This window comes from Clupea harengus, chromosome 11 (genome assembly GCF_900700415.2).
Source record: "Clupea harengus chromosome 11, Ch_v2.0.2, whole genome shotgun sequence".
In the NCBI taxonomy this organism is placed as follows: Eukaryota; Metazoa; Chordata; class Actinopteri; order Clupeiformes; family Clupeidae; genus Clupea; species Clupea harengus.
In genome coordinates this window covers 4,184,668-4,199,667 of record NC_045162.1, presented here as the reverse complement: position 1 = coordinate 4,199,667, position 15,000 = coordinate 4,184,668, and the positions used below count along the sequence as shown (strand labels likewise).

At 47.9% G+C, this 15,000-nt stretch overlaps 2 protein-coding genes across 14 annotated transcripts in view; both read left to right on the top strand.

Annotated features, from left to right (window-relative positions):
• LOC122133257 (regulating synaptic membrane exocytosis protein 2-like) overlaps nucleotides 1-1,416 on the top strand; it is a 27,267-nt gene extending 25,851 nt beyond the window's left edge. Inside the window, exon 4 of the mRNA XM_042709032.1 lies at nucleotides 1,266-1,416. Within this exon, the coding sequence (XP_042564966.1) occupies nucleotides 1,266-1,356 (91 nt within the window). The 3' untranslated portion in view covers nucleotides 1,357-1,416. The remainder of the gene's footprint in view (nucleotides 1-1,265) is intronic.
• A 3,328-nt stretch (nucleotides 1,417-4,744) lies between these two features.
• Nucleotides 4,745-15,000, top strand: part of rims2a (regulating synaptic membrane exocytosis 2a) — a 165,701-nt gene continuing 155,445 nt past the window's right edge. For 12 of the 13 annotated variants that reach the window (XM_031576503.2, XM_031576501.2, XM_031576497.2 and 9 more), the window contains exons 1-2: nucleotides 4,745-4,820; nucleotides 14,997-15,000. The exon at nucleotides 14,997-15,000 is cut by the window's right edge and continues 249 nt beyond it. The gene's annotated coding sequence lies outside the window, so the exon portion shown is untranslated. Of the gene's footprint in view, nucleotides 4,821-6,179; nucleotides 6,192-14,996 lie in introns of all 13 variants that reach the window. The other variant, XM_031576496.2, reaches the window with a different exon arrangement.

Sequence of the window (15,000 nt, the reverse complement as noted above, 5' to 3'; positions counted from 1 at the left end):
GTGTGGGCTGAGTGCCTGATGCAAAGCCTCATGTCCTCATGTCCTCATGTCCATGGGCTGGAGCTCGTCCTGCTTGTCTTTCTTCTACGGCTCCATCACCCACCGACCTGCTCTCCATCTCAGACTGGGGCGTGACCCCTCAGCCGTGTCTGTGACTCTCTCTTCCTCTCGCTGCACTCTCTGTCTCTCTCTCTCTCTCTCTCTGTCTCTCTCTCTCTCTGTGTCTGTCTCTGTCCCACTCTCTCTCTGCCACTCTCTCATTCTGTCTCACTCTCTCTCTGTGTTAGTCTCTCTCTGTGTCACTCTCTCTCTCTCTCTCTGATCCTCTCTCTCTGTGTCACTCTCTCTCATTCTCTTTCTCTCACTGTGTCACTCTCTCTCTCTCTCACTCTCTCTCTCTCTGTGTCACTCTGTCTCTCTCTCTCGCTTTCTCTGTGTCTCTCTCTCTGCCCCACTCTCTCTATCCCACTCTCTCTCTCTCTCTCTGTCACTCTCTCTCTCTCTCTCTGTCTCTTTCCCAGTCTTTCTCTTTTACTCTTTTACTCCCTTCATTTGTCTCTCATTACTTTTTTTCCTTTAGCCTTTCTTTCTTTTCCTGTCCGGCTCTCTTGCTTACTCTTTCATGTCGTTTCTTTCTATCAGTTCTTCCATCCCTTCGGTGCCTGTTCCTCTCTGTTTCTCTCTGTTTCTCTCTCTTTCTCTCTGTTCCTCTCTCTTTCTCTCTGTTTCTCTCTCCTGTTCGCTGGCTTACTCTTTCATGCCCTTTTTCCTTTTCTTATCTTCTTCTGGCCTTTCTCTTTCTCTGGTGTCCTGGCCTACTCTTTCATCTTTTCTCTCTCCATCCTTATCTCCTTTTGGCCTCTCTTTCTTTCATTTCCCTCCCTTACCCACTTGTTATCTTTCTCACTGTACTTCCTCTCTCTCTCCCTCCTTCTCTCTCTCTTTCCCTCCTTCTCTCTCTCTCTCTCTTTCCTCGTGACTGTGTCAGATGTCCCTATGACGACAGCAGCTGCTAGTGTGCCACTTCCTCTGGTCTTTGTGTCCATGAATGGCATTGCAGTGCAGTGGTCCTGTCCTTCCCCCTCCTGTCTCTCCCCAGCGATGCGCTGAAGTTGCCTCATGAGAGGATGGCCTGTGTCATGTGTTGTGAGAGGCGTCTGTGCCCCTGTACTTCTCTCTTTCTTTCTTTATGTTGTTTTCAGTTGTTTTTCTCATCTCTGCGTCTCTTGGGTTTCTCCTGTCCAATTGTCTGCTTGTTTGAACAGGTGGTTTCCCTTTAGCGGGATCACTGAGCTGGTTAATAACGTTCTCCAACCTCAACCAAAGTCCCCCAATGAGAAGGAGCCTGAACCGTAAGTAAGAGTGGTTGCCTCCGCCTTGACACCCCCAACCCATACCCCTACCCCCCCCCCCCCCCCCCCCCCCCCCCTCAGACGCCTATGGCCCAGCCCAGCAGTCAAACTAAAACAAATGAACCTCATTTGTGTGCCCATCATAAGACTTGATGTGTGCAAATCTCTTCATTGGAAAGTCTTATTCATGCAAAACTCCCCCCCCCCTTGGGTGTACTCCCATACATGTGTGCACTACAGTAATGGCTGACTTCATACAGTACTGTAAGCATATCTTGTCAGGGTGAGGTGTTTGTTAGCTGATCTGCAGCCCTCATTAAAAGTGATAAACTGGTGTATATGATACAGCGTGCGGCCGCCAGCCAGACGCGCTCCATGCGATATATTCATGTGAATATGCAGCAGCTCATGCCGCTGTCTCGTCTGTCTTAGCGTTTGTCTTAGCGTCTGCGGCTAGGTGCGGGGCTCACATTTCCGCAAAGCAAACTGATGTTAGTGTTTGCTTGCTCGTGTGTGTGTGTGTGTATGTGTGTGTGTGTGGGGGGGGGGGGGGGGGGGGGGTGGGTGGGTGTGATGTTGTTTGAACTCTTGCGTGTGCGTTTATGGGTGTGTGTGTGTGCATGTATGTGTGTGACCATACGTTAATATTTGTTGAAGTGTTGAAGTGTGTTGTGGAAGTGTTTTGTTCTTTGTGTGTGTGTGTGTGTTGTGTGTGTGAGTGTGTGTGGGTGTGTGTGTGTGTGTGTGTGTGTGTGTGTGTGTGTGTGTGTGTGTGTGTGTGTGTGTATAGAAGCGCAGAAAGCAGCTGTCTGTCCTCCACGTGACCAAGTGTGTTTGTGAGATGGGGTTACGCCTCGGGCGGTGGGGGTTGGGGTTGTGGCGGGGGTTGGGGGGGGGGTTTGTGCCTCGCATCTGCCCTGTCCTGCCACCTGACCCCTCTGATATCGGACCCCTCACTCCCTCCGTGCCCACGGGCTGTCTGCAGCCCAGAGACCCGTGAGGAGCTGGACGCCTTCACTGCAGAGGGGAGAAGGGGCTGGCTGTGAGGAGCTGGACGCCTTCACTGCAGAGGGGGGAAGGGGCTGGCTGTTTTAAGTGTGCGCTCTGTGATATTGTATATGGATGTGTTTCATGATTAGCGCCCCCATCCAGGAGTGTGAGTGTAGGTGGGATGGTGATGGGGATGTTAGTGGGTAATGCAAGCAGTGGACGAGGTGATGGGTTATTATGTGATATGTGGGAAAGGCTAGTGGGTCGTTTCGAGAACTATTTGATGAATATATTGAAGATGAAAGTGGTGGATGGTTGATGGTTGTAGGCAGTTGGCCTTGACTGACACGGCCGTGATTGGACAAGAGCTCTGGCCAGAGGAGAAAGTACAGCGCTGGGATCAGATCGTATCACCGGTGGAGGAGAAATCTCAAGTGGCTAATCTTCAATGCTGCGTTGAGACACTTATAGGCCAAGGATTAAACACCGCCAGAACAAATTAGGGCAGTTTTGTTTTACCGGAAACTCAGACGGTGATAGGTTGAATTTCGAATTGTGACAAGATGAAATATTCGGTAGATACATGAGCATGTTGCATCCTGCTTTAAAAAGAGTGCCATTTGTAATGATTTGCTGTTGAGCATCTCAAAGACCTTACTAGAATTAAAAGGACAATTGTTCTCCCAGGAAAATGTCCTCAGAACCGCTATACCTGCGATGGCTCTGACCCTGGCCAGCTGCTTCATCCACTGCAGGTATCTGCTTTGGGTCAAAAGACTGCGTTTCTAGGAGCAGGGACGGCGGCCTGTTTATGGTTTACACTGAAGCTCTCAGTAAAAGGATAGCTCTGCTCAGTAATTCACCCCGCTGATGAATCTTTCAGGGGGAGTGGTGAGGCCGATGCCGTTCTGATCGCCATATATTATGAAGTCAGCGCAGGGGTTTTGGTTTCGATTGACACACGCCATACAAAATGCATGTCTGTCAGATGGGCCGGGCTTGTGTTCCAGCGCTCAAACCTGCTGTCAGTCCCGGTGACATTCGTGTTCATAGTGATTCACTGCCGGCCCAGTTGGACCACCTTCAGGCGGCTCGTGTCCAGCCGAAGGTTTAGGTCATCCTGCTCTGTATATGATGAGAAGTGATACTTTGTGGTTCAAAGGTCGTGAGTGGAAGCTGGAAAGTGTGGTCTGAGGTGTGGCTTGACAGTCGTTTATCCTGCCACTTTTAGCCCTCAGTGGGACCCTTGTGATTGGACGATTAGCTCGCGGCCGGCCCCTGAAACAGAAACACGGGTGCAAATGATTCATTAAATGGCAACCTGAGAAAGTGGAATTAAGTAAAGTAAGTGCTGGTCGGCTTTCAGAACTCATGTGACACCAGCAGTATTGCGCCCCCGTCTGGTGGATCAGGGGAAGACTGAAACCAGCTGTACATCAGCACAACGCTAGATTAAGTCCAAGGGAGACAGGAAATGCTAAATAGACAAGCTGTTCTGAAAAAACACAAAAATGTTTCTCTCTGGACTTGTTTATCATAGTACGCTGTTACATCCCACCAATGGTGCTGAAAAACACTCTTTTGATTCAGCTTGATTTTCATTCTCAGATATGACAGGTAAATAAAGTTTATGAACAGAATCTTGTTGAATATGATTCCTGCACAGCTTATGTGTCTACTTCCATCATCCATGCATGTTTGGTGACACACTATCTAAAGGTTACAGAGGGCTGATCAGATGTCATGTTTGATGAACTACATTGTTCAATGTTTACAACAGATAGCCATTTTGTTCAATGTTTACAACAGATAGCCATCTTGTTCAATGTGTACAACAGATAGCCATTTTGTTCAATGTTTACAAGAGATAGCCATCTTGTTCCCACAGCTGACACATGCAAAGTACTAACCCTTTATACCGTGTTTATAACGTCCTTACACATATAGCAACCCCACAGACATCGCTGATTCTTAACTTTCTAATTGTGCATTCGCCACTCTACTAGCACAGGTTACATCTCTAGATCTACAGATTAGGAAGAGCTGTAGGACTGTATATCATTGGTTATATACATATATATATATATATATATATATATATATATATATATATATGTATATATATACTACATATATGGAACATATACTGTATATATATATATATATATATATACACTACATATAAGTATTCCCTATATGTAGTGTGGTGTAAGCGGAACTGGACCTGCAGCTGACCCTTGTGTTTCCCTTGCGCTGCTCCTCTCCAGGAAGTTGCACCAGCAGTTTGAGAGCTACAAGGACCAGGTGAAGCAGATGGGGGACGAGGCCCAGACCACGCCAGAGCAGAAGGCCGACGCCCCCACCTGCGGGATCTGCCACAAAACCAAGTTTGCCGACGGCTGCGGCCACCTCTGTTCCTATTGCCAATCCAAGTTCTGTGCGCGCTGCGGGGGACGCGTGTCCCTGCGCTCCAACAAGGTACACACACACACTCTCTCACACACACACACACACACACACACACACACACACACTCACACTCACACTCACACTTACACACTCACACACTCACACACACACACACACAATCTGAAACACACACAGACACAGAGACATGTATGCAGCAGCCTACAGCTGTGTGGATGCAAATAATGTAAACACACACACATATCCCTCAGGAACATACATGCGCACACTCACTTGTACATATACACATGCACACTCATACACACATACATACACATTTAAATACACAATAACAGATAAACACTTCATTATTACTCTTGGCCACATACCTCCCTTACAGACACACAGAAATGCAATGCCAAGCTCACTGAAGCATTTGTAGCTTTTTCAAGAACCCTCAGATTCCGTCTAGAATCTGTTCCTCCTAGCACCTGGTGTGTGAGACGACAACATGCATAGATGAGTAATGTTATACACTGTATGGTGCCGTGCTCTATATCATGTTACTGTGATGTGTGCTGGGTGGAGGAACAAGTCTGTCTCATCAGACACATCGTCTGGGCTCAGCCAGTTAGCCTTTCTGGCCATGTGTCTCTGTCAGCCCAGGAGCAAGAGGTCACGGGGTCACAGGTTGTATGACCGGCTGTATCTGTGTGTCTCAGATCAGATCAGATCAGATTGGCCGGCCATGACCTTTGCTCCTCTTCACTGTCTGAAATTGGACCTCCTCCGGTGATATTAAGGAACCATTTGTGATACACACTGCTTGCTCAATTATTTATTTGCTCCAAAATGGGTCACAGAGTTTAAAGGCAGAGAGGTTCTGAACTTTAACATGGCTGCCTGGCTTTTCTGGGCAGCTTGGTTGCTCTGACTTAAATATTTGTAGTGTTCTGTCCAACCGTGTGTGAAACTTTTCAACACTTCACTCTGTGACCACTAGAGGGCAATATAGAGTTGCAGTTGCAAACCACTCAAGCCAGCCTCTTCTTCTGCCAAGCTTATCTTAACCTTTCCATGTCTCTCCCTCAGTGGAAGAGCTGGCGCTTTGAGTTATGCTGCTGCTAATAATGAGCTTTTGCTATTTTGTCTTAGCTTCAATGAAGTGTATGTGTATGTGTGTCTATGCATGTGTGTGTATCTCTCTATCTCTCTCTCTCTCTCTCTCTCTCTCTCTGTATACTTGTGTGTTAACTGCTAAATGTTATGCTGTCGCTCATAATTGTTTCTCCTTTTTTCTCTCTTGCTTTCTGTCTTTTTTTCTTTCCGTCTGTCTAACTGTCTTTATTTTTCTCTCTTTCTTTCTCTTGCTCTCCTCCCCTCCCCTCTCTTCTCTCTCCCTGCTGCATTCCTCTTGGGGAATTGCAACAGGAGGATAAAGTGGTCAGCATCTTCTCTTCTACTAATAGATGTTTATGGTCCCCTAGCCCAGACATGTGCACCTCACACACACACACACACACACGCACACGCACACGCACACACACACACACACACACACACACACACACACACACACACACACACACACACACACACACACACTGACAGACTCCGTGTCCACATAGAGTAACCCAATAGGAAATGAAGAAGGTGTGGTTGGTTGTCGGCGGTAGTTGTACTAGTCTTATTGCGGAGTATTTTTCGTTCTTTTTTCACGTGGCCACGCAATTTGCTTAACAACTGTATTTTAAGTACCCAAAAAACAAAACAATGCTTTTGCACTGAATGATTTTCTAAAAAAAAATATATTGTGCATTACATAGAGCTTTTTGATTGTTGACATATAAGTAGGTAAAACATGGGAATCGAGCCAGTACAATTTGAATGCATTTTTTTATGTTTCAAAAAAGAGAGTTCTTTTTATTTGGGTATACACTAAATCCTCCACAAAGACAGGTTACGTGGTGTAGCCTTCTGAAACCTCTGACAATGGCCATCACTCGCATACGATGTATATTATCTAGATAGGCACCCTCTGGAATACAGTTATCCTCATCTAACTGTCATTTTATTTAACTGGTATTTCCACTTTTGTCAGATATACTGCGAGATCACGACAAATCCCAAACTGTGTCATAAAGCAGTGAAATATGGCTGTGCTTGGGGCAAGGCAAACATTGGAGTGACATTTAGATTTGTAGATGTGGAGTTTGAGAAAAGCAGACGGAGGGGAAAAGAACCCCAGTTGCTGTGATCGATGTGTAATCTGAGTTCCTAAAGGGCCTCTGCGTTTGGATGTGGAGCAGCGGAGACATTAGCAGGGAGAGTAAGATCGTTTGAGCACAAGCCACCGCCACCGCTGCTGCTGGGACTGTTGTCCTGTTGTCCTGTTGTCCTGTTGTCCTGATTCCAGGTAAAGTCAAGTATAATAATCCCACATGGCAGTGTGGTTGTTGTAAGGGGATATGATATAAGCTTGAGGCTTGAACTACTAATGTCTTGAGGAACTCTTCCATAATTGTTGTGAGAGGCTGTTCATCATACCCCATGCATTCTGGAGGCCCGCCCTGGGAGGCCCTGGTTCATGCCGGCTGACGTGGCGCTAAAGTGGGCATATCTGTCGCAGCACTCACTGTGGATGATGCAGCTTTCAATCTGCATGTCTACATGTCTATATGTCGTGGTAGTATTCAGTTTAACTTCTGACATAATTAAAATGAGGTTAGTTCTGACTATTACATTAATACGGTAATTTGACTGTTGATGTGACTTGACCCCACTTCCATATATAGAGTTTATGGACTACATACACGCAGTGACCATTGTCAGTTCCAGGCCATTTGAATGCCAACTGACTGTACAGCACTCTACTTCACAGCATCCCTTTATTTGAAATGTAGAAATAAACATGAGGTGACATTCAGTACCCAGTGCCTAAATCCAGCACCAGCCCGACTAGTGGACAGAATAATAACGTGTGTGTGTGTGTGTGTGTGTGTGTTTGTGTGTGTGTGTGTGTTTGTGTGTTTGTGTGTGTGTGTGTGAGTGAGTGTTTGTGTGTGTGTGTGTGAGAGAGAGTGTGTGTGTGTGTGTGTGTGTGTGTTTGTGTGTGTGTGTGTGTGTCTGTGTGTGTGTGTGTGTGTGTGTGGCTTCCCTATCCGTTTTAGCCCAGTCATTTGAGATAAGCAGGGCATAATAAACGGCCCGTGGCGGTGAGGCTGTGGCTGCACCTTGTCTACCGCTGGCAGGCCACGCGCTCCTTTGTGTGCCCGAGATAATAGACGTGGGATCGGCTTTCCCGATCCGCACAGATGGCCACGCTGCCCACAGGAGCCCGTCCGCAGGTTCACCGGGAGTTCTGGCCGTCACACACCTGAGCGCTTCTCCGCGGGGCTGACTGATGGGCGAGGGGACTGATGCACCGGTCCCTGTGTGTGTGAGTGTGTGTGTGTGAGTGTGTGTGTGTGTGTGTGAGTGTGTGTGAGCGTGTGTGTGTGTGTGTGTGTGTGTGTGTGTGTGTGTGTGTGTGTTTGTGAGTGTGTGTGGCTCTCGCCTGTCCTGCTTGTCCACACCTCATCCTGGATCCCAGCTGCTCCTCCTCGAAGGGCCTGAATGGAGAGACCTGAAGCCTGGGTCCAAAACATCCCAGCGTGTCTTTTTCTGTCTTTTTTCATTGCCCTGGCCTGTGCTGTGCATTAGCCAGTCCTGCTCGCCACCACATGCGTTCCCCTTGTGTCTGGTTGCAGAACCTGAAGACCTGCAGGTGGAGTGGGTCATGGATTAGGTTCCCAGGCTGTACTGGGTGTCCAGATTCTTTTTCAGACCCAGGCGGCTGACGTCACCCGTGGGGGTTGGTCGGGGCCAAAGATCTGGGGACCTTCTGTGGCCGTCATCACTCCCTGATACTCTAATGACGTACAGCATTTAACATTTGTTGCCAATTAAAAAAAAAAAACAAGCTGAATCACCAAAGAGCATGATGGGAAAACCACACAGTTCACCCAAAGCATGTATTTAGAGTCTTTAGAGTAAGCAGACTAACTTGCACAAAATGAACGCATAGATTACAGAATCTCTATCAGGTTCAGACAACTGGTGAGGACGTTGGGTGAAACCTAGGCATCCCAGAAAACAGCGCCCAGTCACGCAAGGGTCCAGACCCTGACTCACTACTTCACCGCAGCCCTAAAGTGGGCAGAAAACGCCCGATCGTATTCCAATGTGCAATGTCCGACAGCTCCACCGGCCGCCCTTGACACCAGAACGTGTAAATATTGATGCCGTTTCGGAGAACAAGATCCACCTCGCCACAGTTGTCGCCGTTTGAGAGAGGAAAGGCAATGCTGATGGAAAAAGACGTACAGATTTCACCGCGGCCGCCTCTTTCACTGACACATTAGCTTGAGAGGGCGAGTTCCTCAGATTTAGCTGAGGCAGAGAGATCATTTCACTCTGCTACCGTCAGTTAGCATCTACTTGTAATTTCCGTTTCCTGACTGACTTCGTCTCTTGCAAAAGTTGCTGGGTAGAATAGCGTTATTTAGCGTAGACTGCGTCTTGATTGAGTTTTGACGGATACATAAAGAAAAGTGAAACTCGAAGATTGAATCGCGCACTTTTGGATTCTTTTTGATATAGGGGAGTCGGGTGGTACCACTGAGGACATTTTCCCGGCGCATTTTTCAACTGTCAACTTGTTTTGCTTTTAAGAGAAAATCAGCAGTATGGCGATGGCAGTGGTAAAATGATACCAGCGCCATGATTTAGCTCTTTTGCAATTGTAGTCGAAGTGACATTGTGGAGTATGTACAATATTTTGAGTTTTCACGGCATGGCCATGGGCGATGAGTTACAGCGAATGTGATTGGAACCGACCCTAACAGGCCATTACCAGCTGATAAAAGGCGATTCTCTCGTGGCGACAGCGTGCCAGATGTGAGCTGTCCATGGTGCTGAACTCACTGTAGCTCGCCCCCGCCACCGGGACCTCGCCTGGTCTAAAATTGAACACAGGAATACTTATTTTTTCCCGCTTCCCAACTGGATACATTCTAGCCTTCTCTGCCAAGATGGGTAAGTGGTAAAAGCAGCATGTTCAGTTTTCCTACAGTGTTGCACTTTTTTAAGATGTTGGCACAGCAACGCCAAGTAAATAGTAAGTAGCTTCGATTATTTCGGACCTAAACACTCCACATGGAATATAGAATATAGTAATGTATACCAGTGTACCAATGTATACCGTATATAAGTTCATTGTTATCGGCATCAGTGAACAGTGAAATGCACATATCAGAAGAAGACGATTTAATGAGCACTTGAAATAACATCTAATAACATTCAGGGAGAGCGGCTTGTTTAAACTAAAACAAAAAAATGTATAGTATATTATAAGATTTATAATAATAATATTAATCATATATATATATATATATATAACGTACTATATTATTTAGTATTATTAATAACATATTTTGATGGTGGGTTAAGGGTGGGCGGTGAGATTTCAAATATTTGTAATTGTCTCCATTACCTTGACCATATTCTAGGAAATGTGTGCTCCCCCAAAACACACTCCCTCGTTCTCACAAGCTCAATTTAAAGGATTCCTACTCAACTTTGAAAAAAATTGCATGCATAATAATGCATTAGCTAAGTCTGTTGTGAGGCGCTGCGCTCTAAAATTAGAACGTCATTAATTCCTAATGTTCCACGTGCGAGGATGTGTTCTGACATGTGAATGAAACCGCTCACATCCATGGAGCCACACCAGTTTGGATTGGAATGTTAAGAAACGGATTTTATAGTCCTCGTATCCATGCAGTTATGTATTGCGCAAAGATAAAATGACTAAACCGAAGAATTTCCAGGCGAGCTCCGGTGCACACATTTCCACATGTAAGCCTTACGGGACCTGCGGTTCAGTCCAGGTGAAGGTTGCCCCGCAATATGATACCTGTGACAGTTCACTCACCGCGGCATGAATATTTCACCGTGACGCATCTTTTAATTTAGCCCTCGTTCTTTGTTCTGTGTGCTTCTCTATAACCAGGCCCTCATCGCTACGACCCCGGACATGCCTGCCTGAACGAGTGGATGTTTCAGCGGCACACTTGACACACAATGCTCCCGATCAGCCACTAGAAAATCAGACTTTGAAAACTAGTTTTTCCCTTTACAGAATTAGTTTGTCCCTTAAAGAATTCGTTTTCTCGTTTTTATACATTTTAACACTAAAGTATTACAAACCACAAATATGTCAAATAAAACATTCGGGAGCAGTGTAGTCCTTTATCAAGGTGTGAAGGTTGTGTTACAGCTGCTCAACCCAGATGCAGTGTGGAGGCCAGGTGTTTGCGTTACAGCTGCTCCACCCAGATGCAGTGTGGGGGCCACGTGTTTGCGTTACAGCTGCTCAACCCAGATGCAGTGTGGAGGCCAGATGCAGTGTGAAGGCCAGATGCAGTGTGGAAGCCACATGTTATCCTTAAGTCTATACCTCCTGCCTCACCAAGCCCATGTTGTTGTGGTTATTCTTTTTTTGGCAGCATGGTAGGTGTTTCTGTTGACAGCTCCGTGAGGGCATCAGAGGGTGCTGTCAAAGGGCTGTGTCCTATCCTGAGTGGCCCTGTGCGGGGGCCTGTGTTGTGTCCTATCCTGAGTGGCCCTGTGTAATCGGCCTGTGTTGTGTCCTATTCTGAGTGGCCCTGTGCGAGGGCCTGTGCCGGGGCCTGTGTTGTGTCCTACCCTGAGTGGCCCTGTGTTGTCTCCTACTCTGAGTGGCCCTGTGTAATGGCTTAAATGCTGCTGTTACTGCAAGCGGTTGCCCTCCCGGCTGCTTTGACAACCTTGTCACAACACTGCAGTGGTGATTTCTGACCACAAGAGGAAGCTCAGTGATTGAGCACCGAGAACAGTGTGTGTGTCGGTGTGTGTGTGTTTGTGTGTATTATGTTTTCCATCCTGACAATTTGACTCAGTAAGACCTCCATTTAACATGTTTTTGTTTTTGGAAAATCACAGAAGATGAACCAAGTAGTGGACTTAGGCAAGGTGCTGCTCATTCAGTTTATTTATTTATTTGTTTGTTTGTCTGTGACAAAGGCATATAGTGGCCAGCAGTTACTTTGGCTGGTGCTGGTGACTAACGACATGATTTAAATCTGGCGTTCTCAATCCTGCTGCTGGAGCCCACTGCCTTTGCACCTGCTCTATGTTTGATGCTTCAGCCACACCTGATTAAAGTTAGTGTAAGTATAACGCAGAGCAGCCACACCTGATTGAAGTTAGTGTAAGTATAACTCCGAGCAGGCAAGAGACAGAGATAGGAGCAGGACCTGGAACCACGGCTTTAACCTACAGACTAACCAGTGAAAATACAACGCAAAGCAAGCAAACATAGAAAACACGTAGAATGGGGACAGGAACAGGAACAGGACTGGGAACCACGGCTTTAACCTACAGACTAACCAGTGAAGATACAACACTCAGGCCACTTTGTTTCAGTCTACAGTGCCTATTCCCCTGGGTGCAACTGGAGGTGGTATGTGGGCGTAGAGCAGCAAGCCCTGTCAAGGAGCACGTTTCTGGGGGAGCTGTGCTCTGGGGACCAGCCTCCCCTGGGTCTTCTCTGCGAATACGACCGTCTAGTGTGACTTGCTCTCCAGAGCACAAGAGTCTATTTTCGGCTGCTCAGGTTCAATGACTATGAAATGTGCAAATGCAGGGAGAGATGTCCCTGCCTCCGGGGTGGGGGGTTGGCGGAGGGAACGGGGGGGGAGAGGTTGAGCGTCTCACCGGCTCTCCACCTCCTCCCCCCACACCTCCCAGAGTGTCACTCAGGCGTGAAGAGAGGAGCTGCAGAGAGAGCGAGGGAGGGAGGGAGCGAGGGAGGTGGGGGGACTTTGACTAATCTGCAGGCAGCCTCCTCTGCCCCTGATCTAACTGCCCAGAGAAAACCTGTGCCTCAACAGTGGTGGAGAGGACATCAGAAGGAGCATGACCACCAGCATCTTGCCCCTCACACCGGGCGTATGCGCCAGCCTTTGGCATTGGACACCCTGGTCTCTGCTGCTCCACCCAACGCTCCTCCCCTCTCCCACCTCTCACGGTGGCCCCACAACTCCCCATTCCCTTCCTGGAAAAGCATGTCAGCCTCCACAGAAGTTGCACACTCAGGATTCGGGAATACCGTCTCCCCCAGTGCTTGTGTGCTCAGCCCCTCGTCAGCTGTTTTGGAATACTAATGTTCCATTAGGCACGCGGGGCTCGGCGGTGGCAGCGCCGGTGTGCCCAGGCCCCCGACTTCGACTCCGGCTTAGAAGGTCTTTAATTACCATTGGCAGATTGGAGCAGCCGCCCTCCACTGCCTTGGCGTTAATTGCACTTGTGCGAGGGGTAAATAAGTAGGTCACGCTTGTATGTACAAGGCACTCTATACGTGTTAAAGAACGAGGACGCGTTTGAGGAGAGGCAGCTATTCTCGTGAGCGAAGTGAGTGTGTGAGAAGCTTCACACGAAAGGGTGTAGAAGTGTGAGCACAGCTGAGAGGAGGCAGTGAAATGACAATCCCGCATTGCACCCACTTAGGACGACAAAAAAAAGCAATCTTTGAGTAGCACCGGAACAGCTGAAGGGGGGTAGAGTTTCACTAGTCCATTGTTGCGGGCCCCTTTGAGCAGACAGGATTCCTAGACAATTGCCTCTCTGGTGTTCCTGCGGTCTTAAAATACCACCCCGGTGCTTCGCTGTTACCGCACCTTCGCTCTGACGATCGTGAGCTCTTTGGCAGCGGGCGCCGCAGGAGCCTCTCATCCCCCCCCTCTGCCTCTGCGGGGCTCGCAGGAAGCCCGGCCCAGTCTTGACGTCAGAGGAGCCTAGACAGACGCTCCGGCACTGTTCTCAGATCAGTGCCTGCCTGCCTGCCTCTTCCTCTTCCCAAGCCCCCGTGGATAGAGCCAAAAACTGACCTTTTCTCCCCCCCCGTCCCCGTCCCCGTCCCCATCTCTCTCCCCCACCCACCCTCCCCCTGAGCTGGAGACTCTTGCGTTGATAGCCAGACTGCTTCTTCGGGCTGCGTGCCAGACAGGCCGGGCCCAGACTGTAGAACCGTATGCTCGGCCCACAGATGGACGCGAGGCACCGCGGCTTCAGAGCAGGTGGCCGAGGCCCGTTCGCTGGGTCCAGTCGGCGGGCAGTCCCAACGTCATACGGACGTGATTAGATCATCTCCGAGATGCTGACAAGGGCAGCAGTTCAACACTAATAGAAGGGAGGACAGACAAAATTAGCCACGCTCTGTGGGGGTACCATTTGCAGAATGATGTACGGATACGTATGTAGGATATGGTGTTGTATACGCGCTATATGATTCATGTGCATTTGTAGAATAATGTACGGATATGGTGTTGTATACGCGCTATATGATTCATGTGCATTTGTAGAATAATGTACGGATATGGTGTTGTATATGCGCTATATGATTCATGTGCATTTGTAGAATAATGTACGGATATGGTGTTGTATACGCGCTATATGATTCATGTGCATTTGTAGAATAATGTACGGATATGGTGTTGTATACGCGCTATATGATTCATGTGCATTTGTAGAATAGGATCTGCTTAAGAAGGATATGGTGTGAGATAGGATGAGTGTGAAGAGGAGAAGAGTGTAAGTAGTCATTTCTTAGTGGGTTACTCCAGGCTCCTGTATTACAAAACCATGCCTACCTTCAGTCATCCTCATGCTTTGGTTAGTGAGCCACTGTTGAGGGTTTTTCACCGGTCGTCACTAGCCAAAGGCCATTACGTTCTAATCATATCAGTGATTACTATGTGTATTTGTATTGTCTGTGGGATCTTACCCTGCCAATATGACTCCTTGTGACCTTCCGACCCCTGTTCCAATTATGGTGCTATACAAATACATATGGTCATCAGTTTAGCATATCTCCTGCCAGTCAGCCATTGACCACAGCAAGTGACACCTTAAGTAAGTAATTGACAGGGGACATGCTACTCTGTTGAAAATGACAAAGCGTTTGGGTGTTTTTTTTCAGGAATGCCTCTTTACGGGCACCTTAATCACTGAAACGCTCCTCAATGTGTTTGACGTGTTTCATGGTCCTAATCATGTCACCTAATCCTAATCATGTCACCCACTCACCCCCCCCCCCCCCCCCTCCCACCCCCACCTGTTTCCGTTGCTCTTTAATGCCCCGCCTAACAGCTGCTCTCCCTGCCGCAGGTGA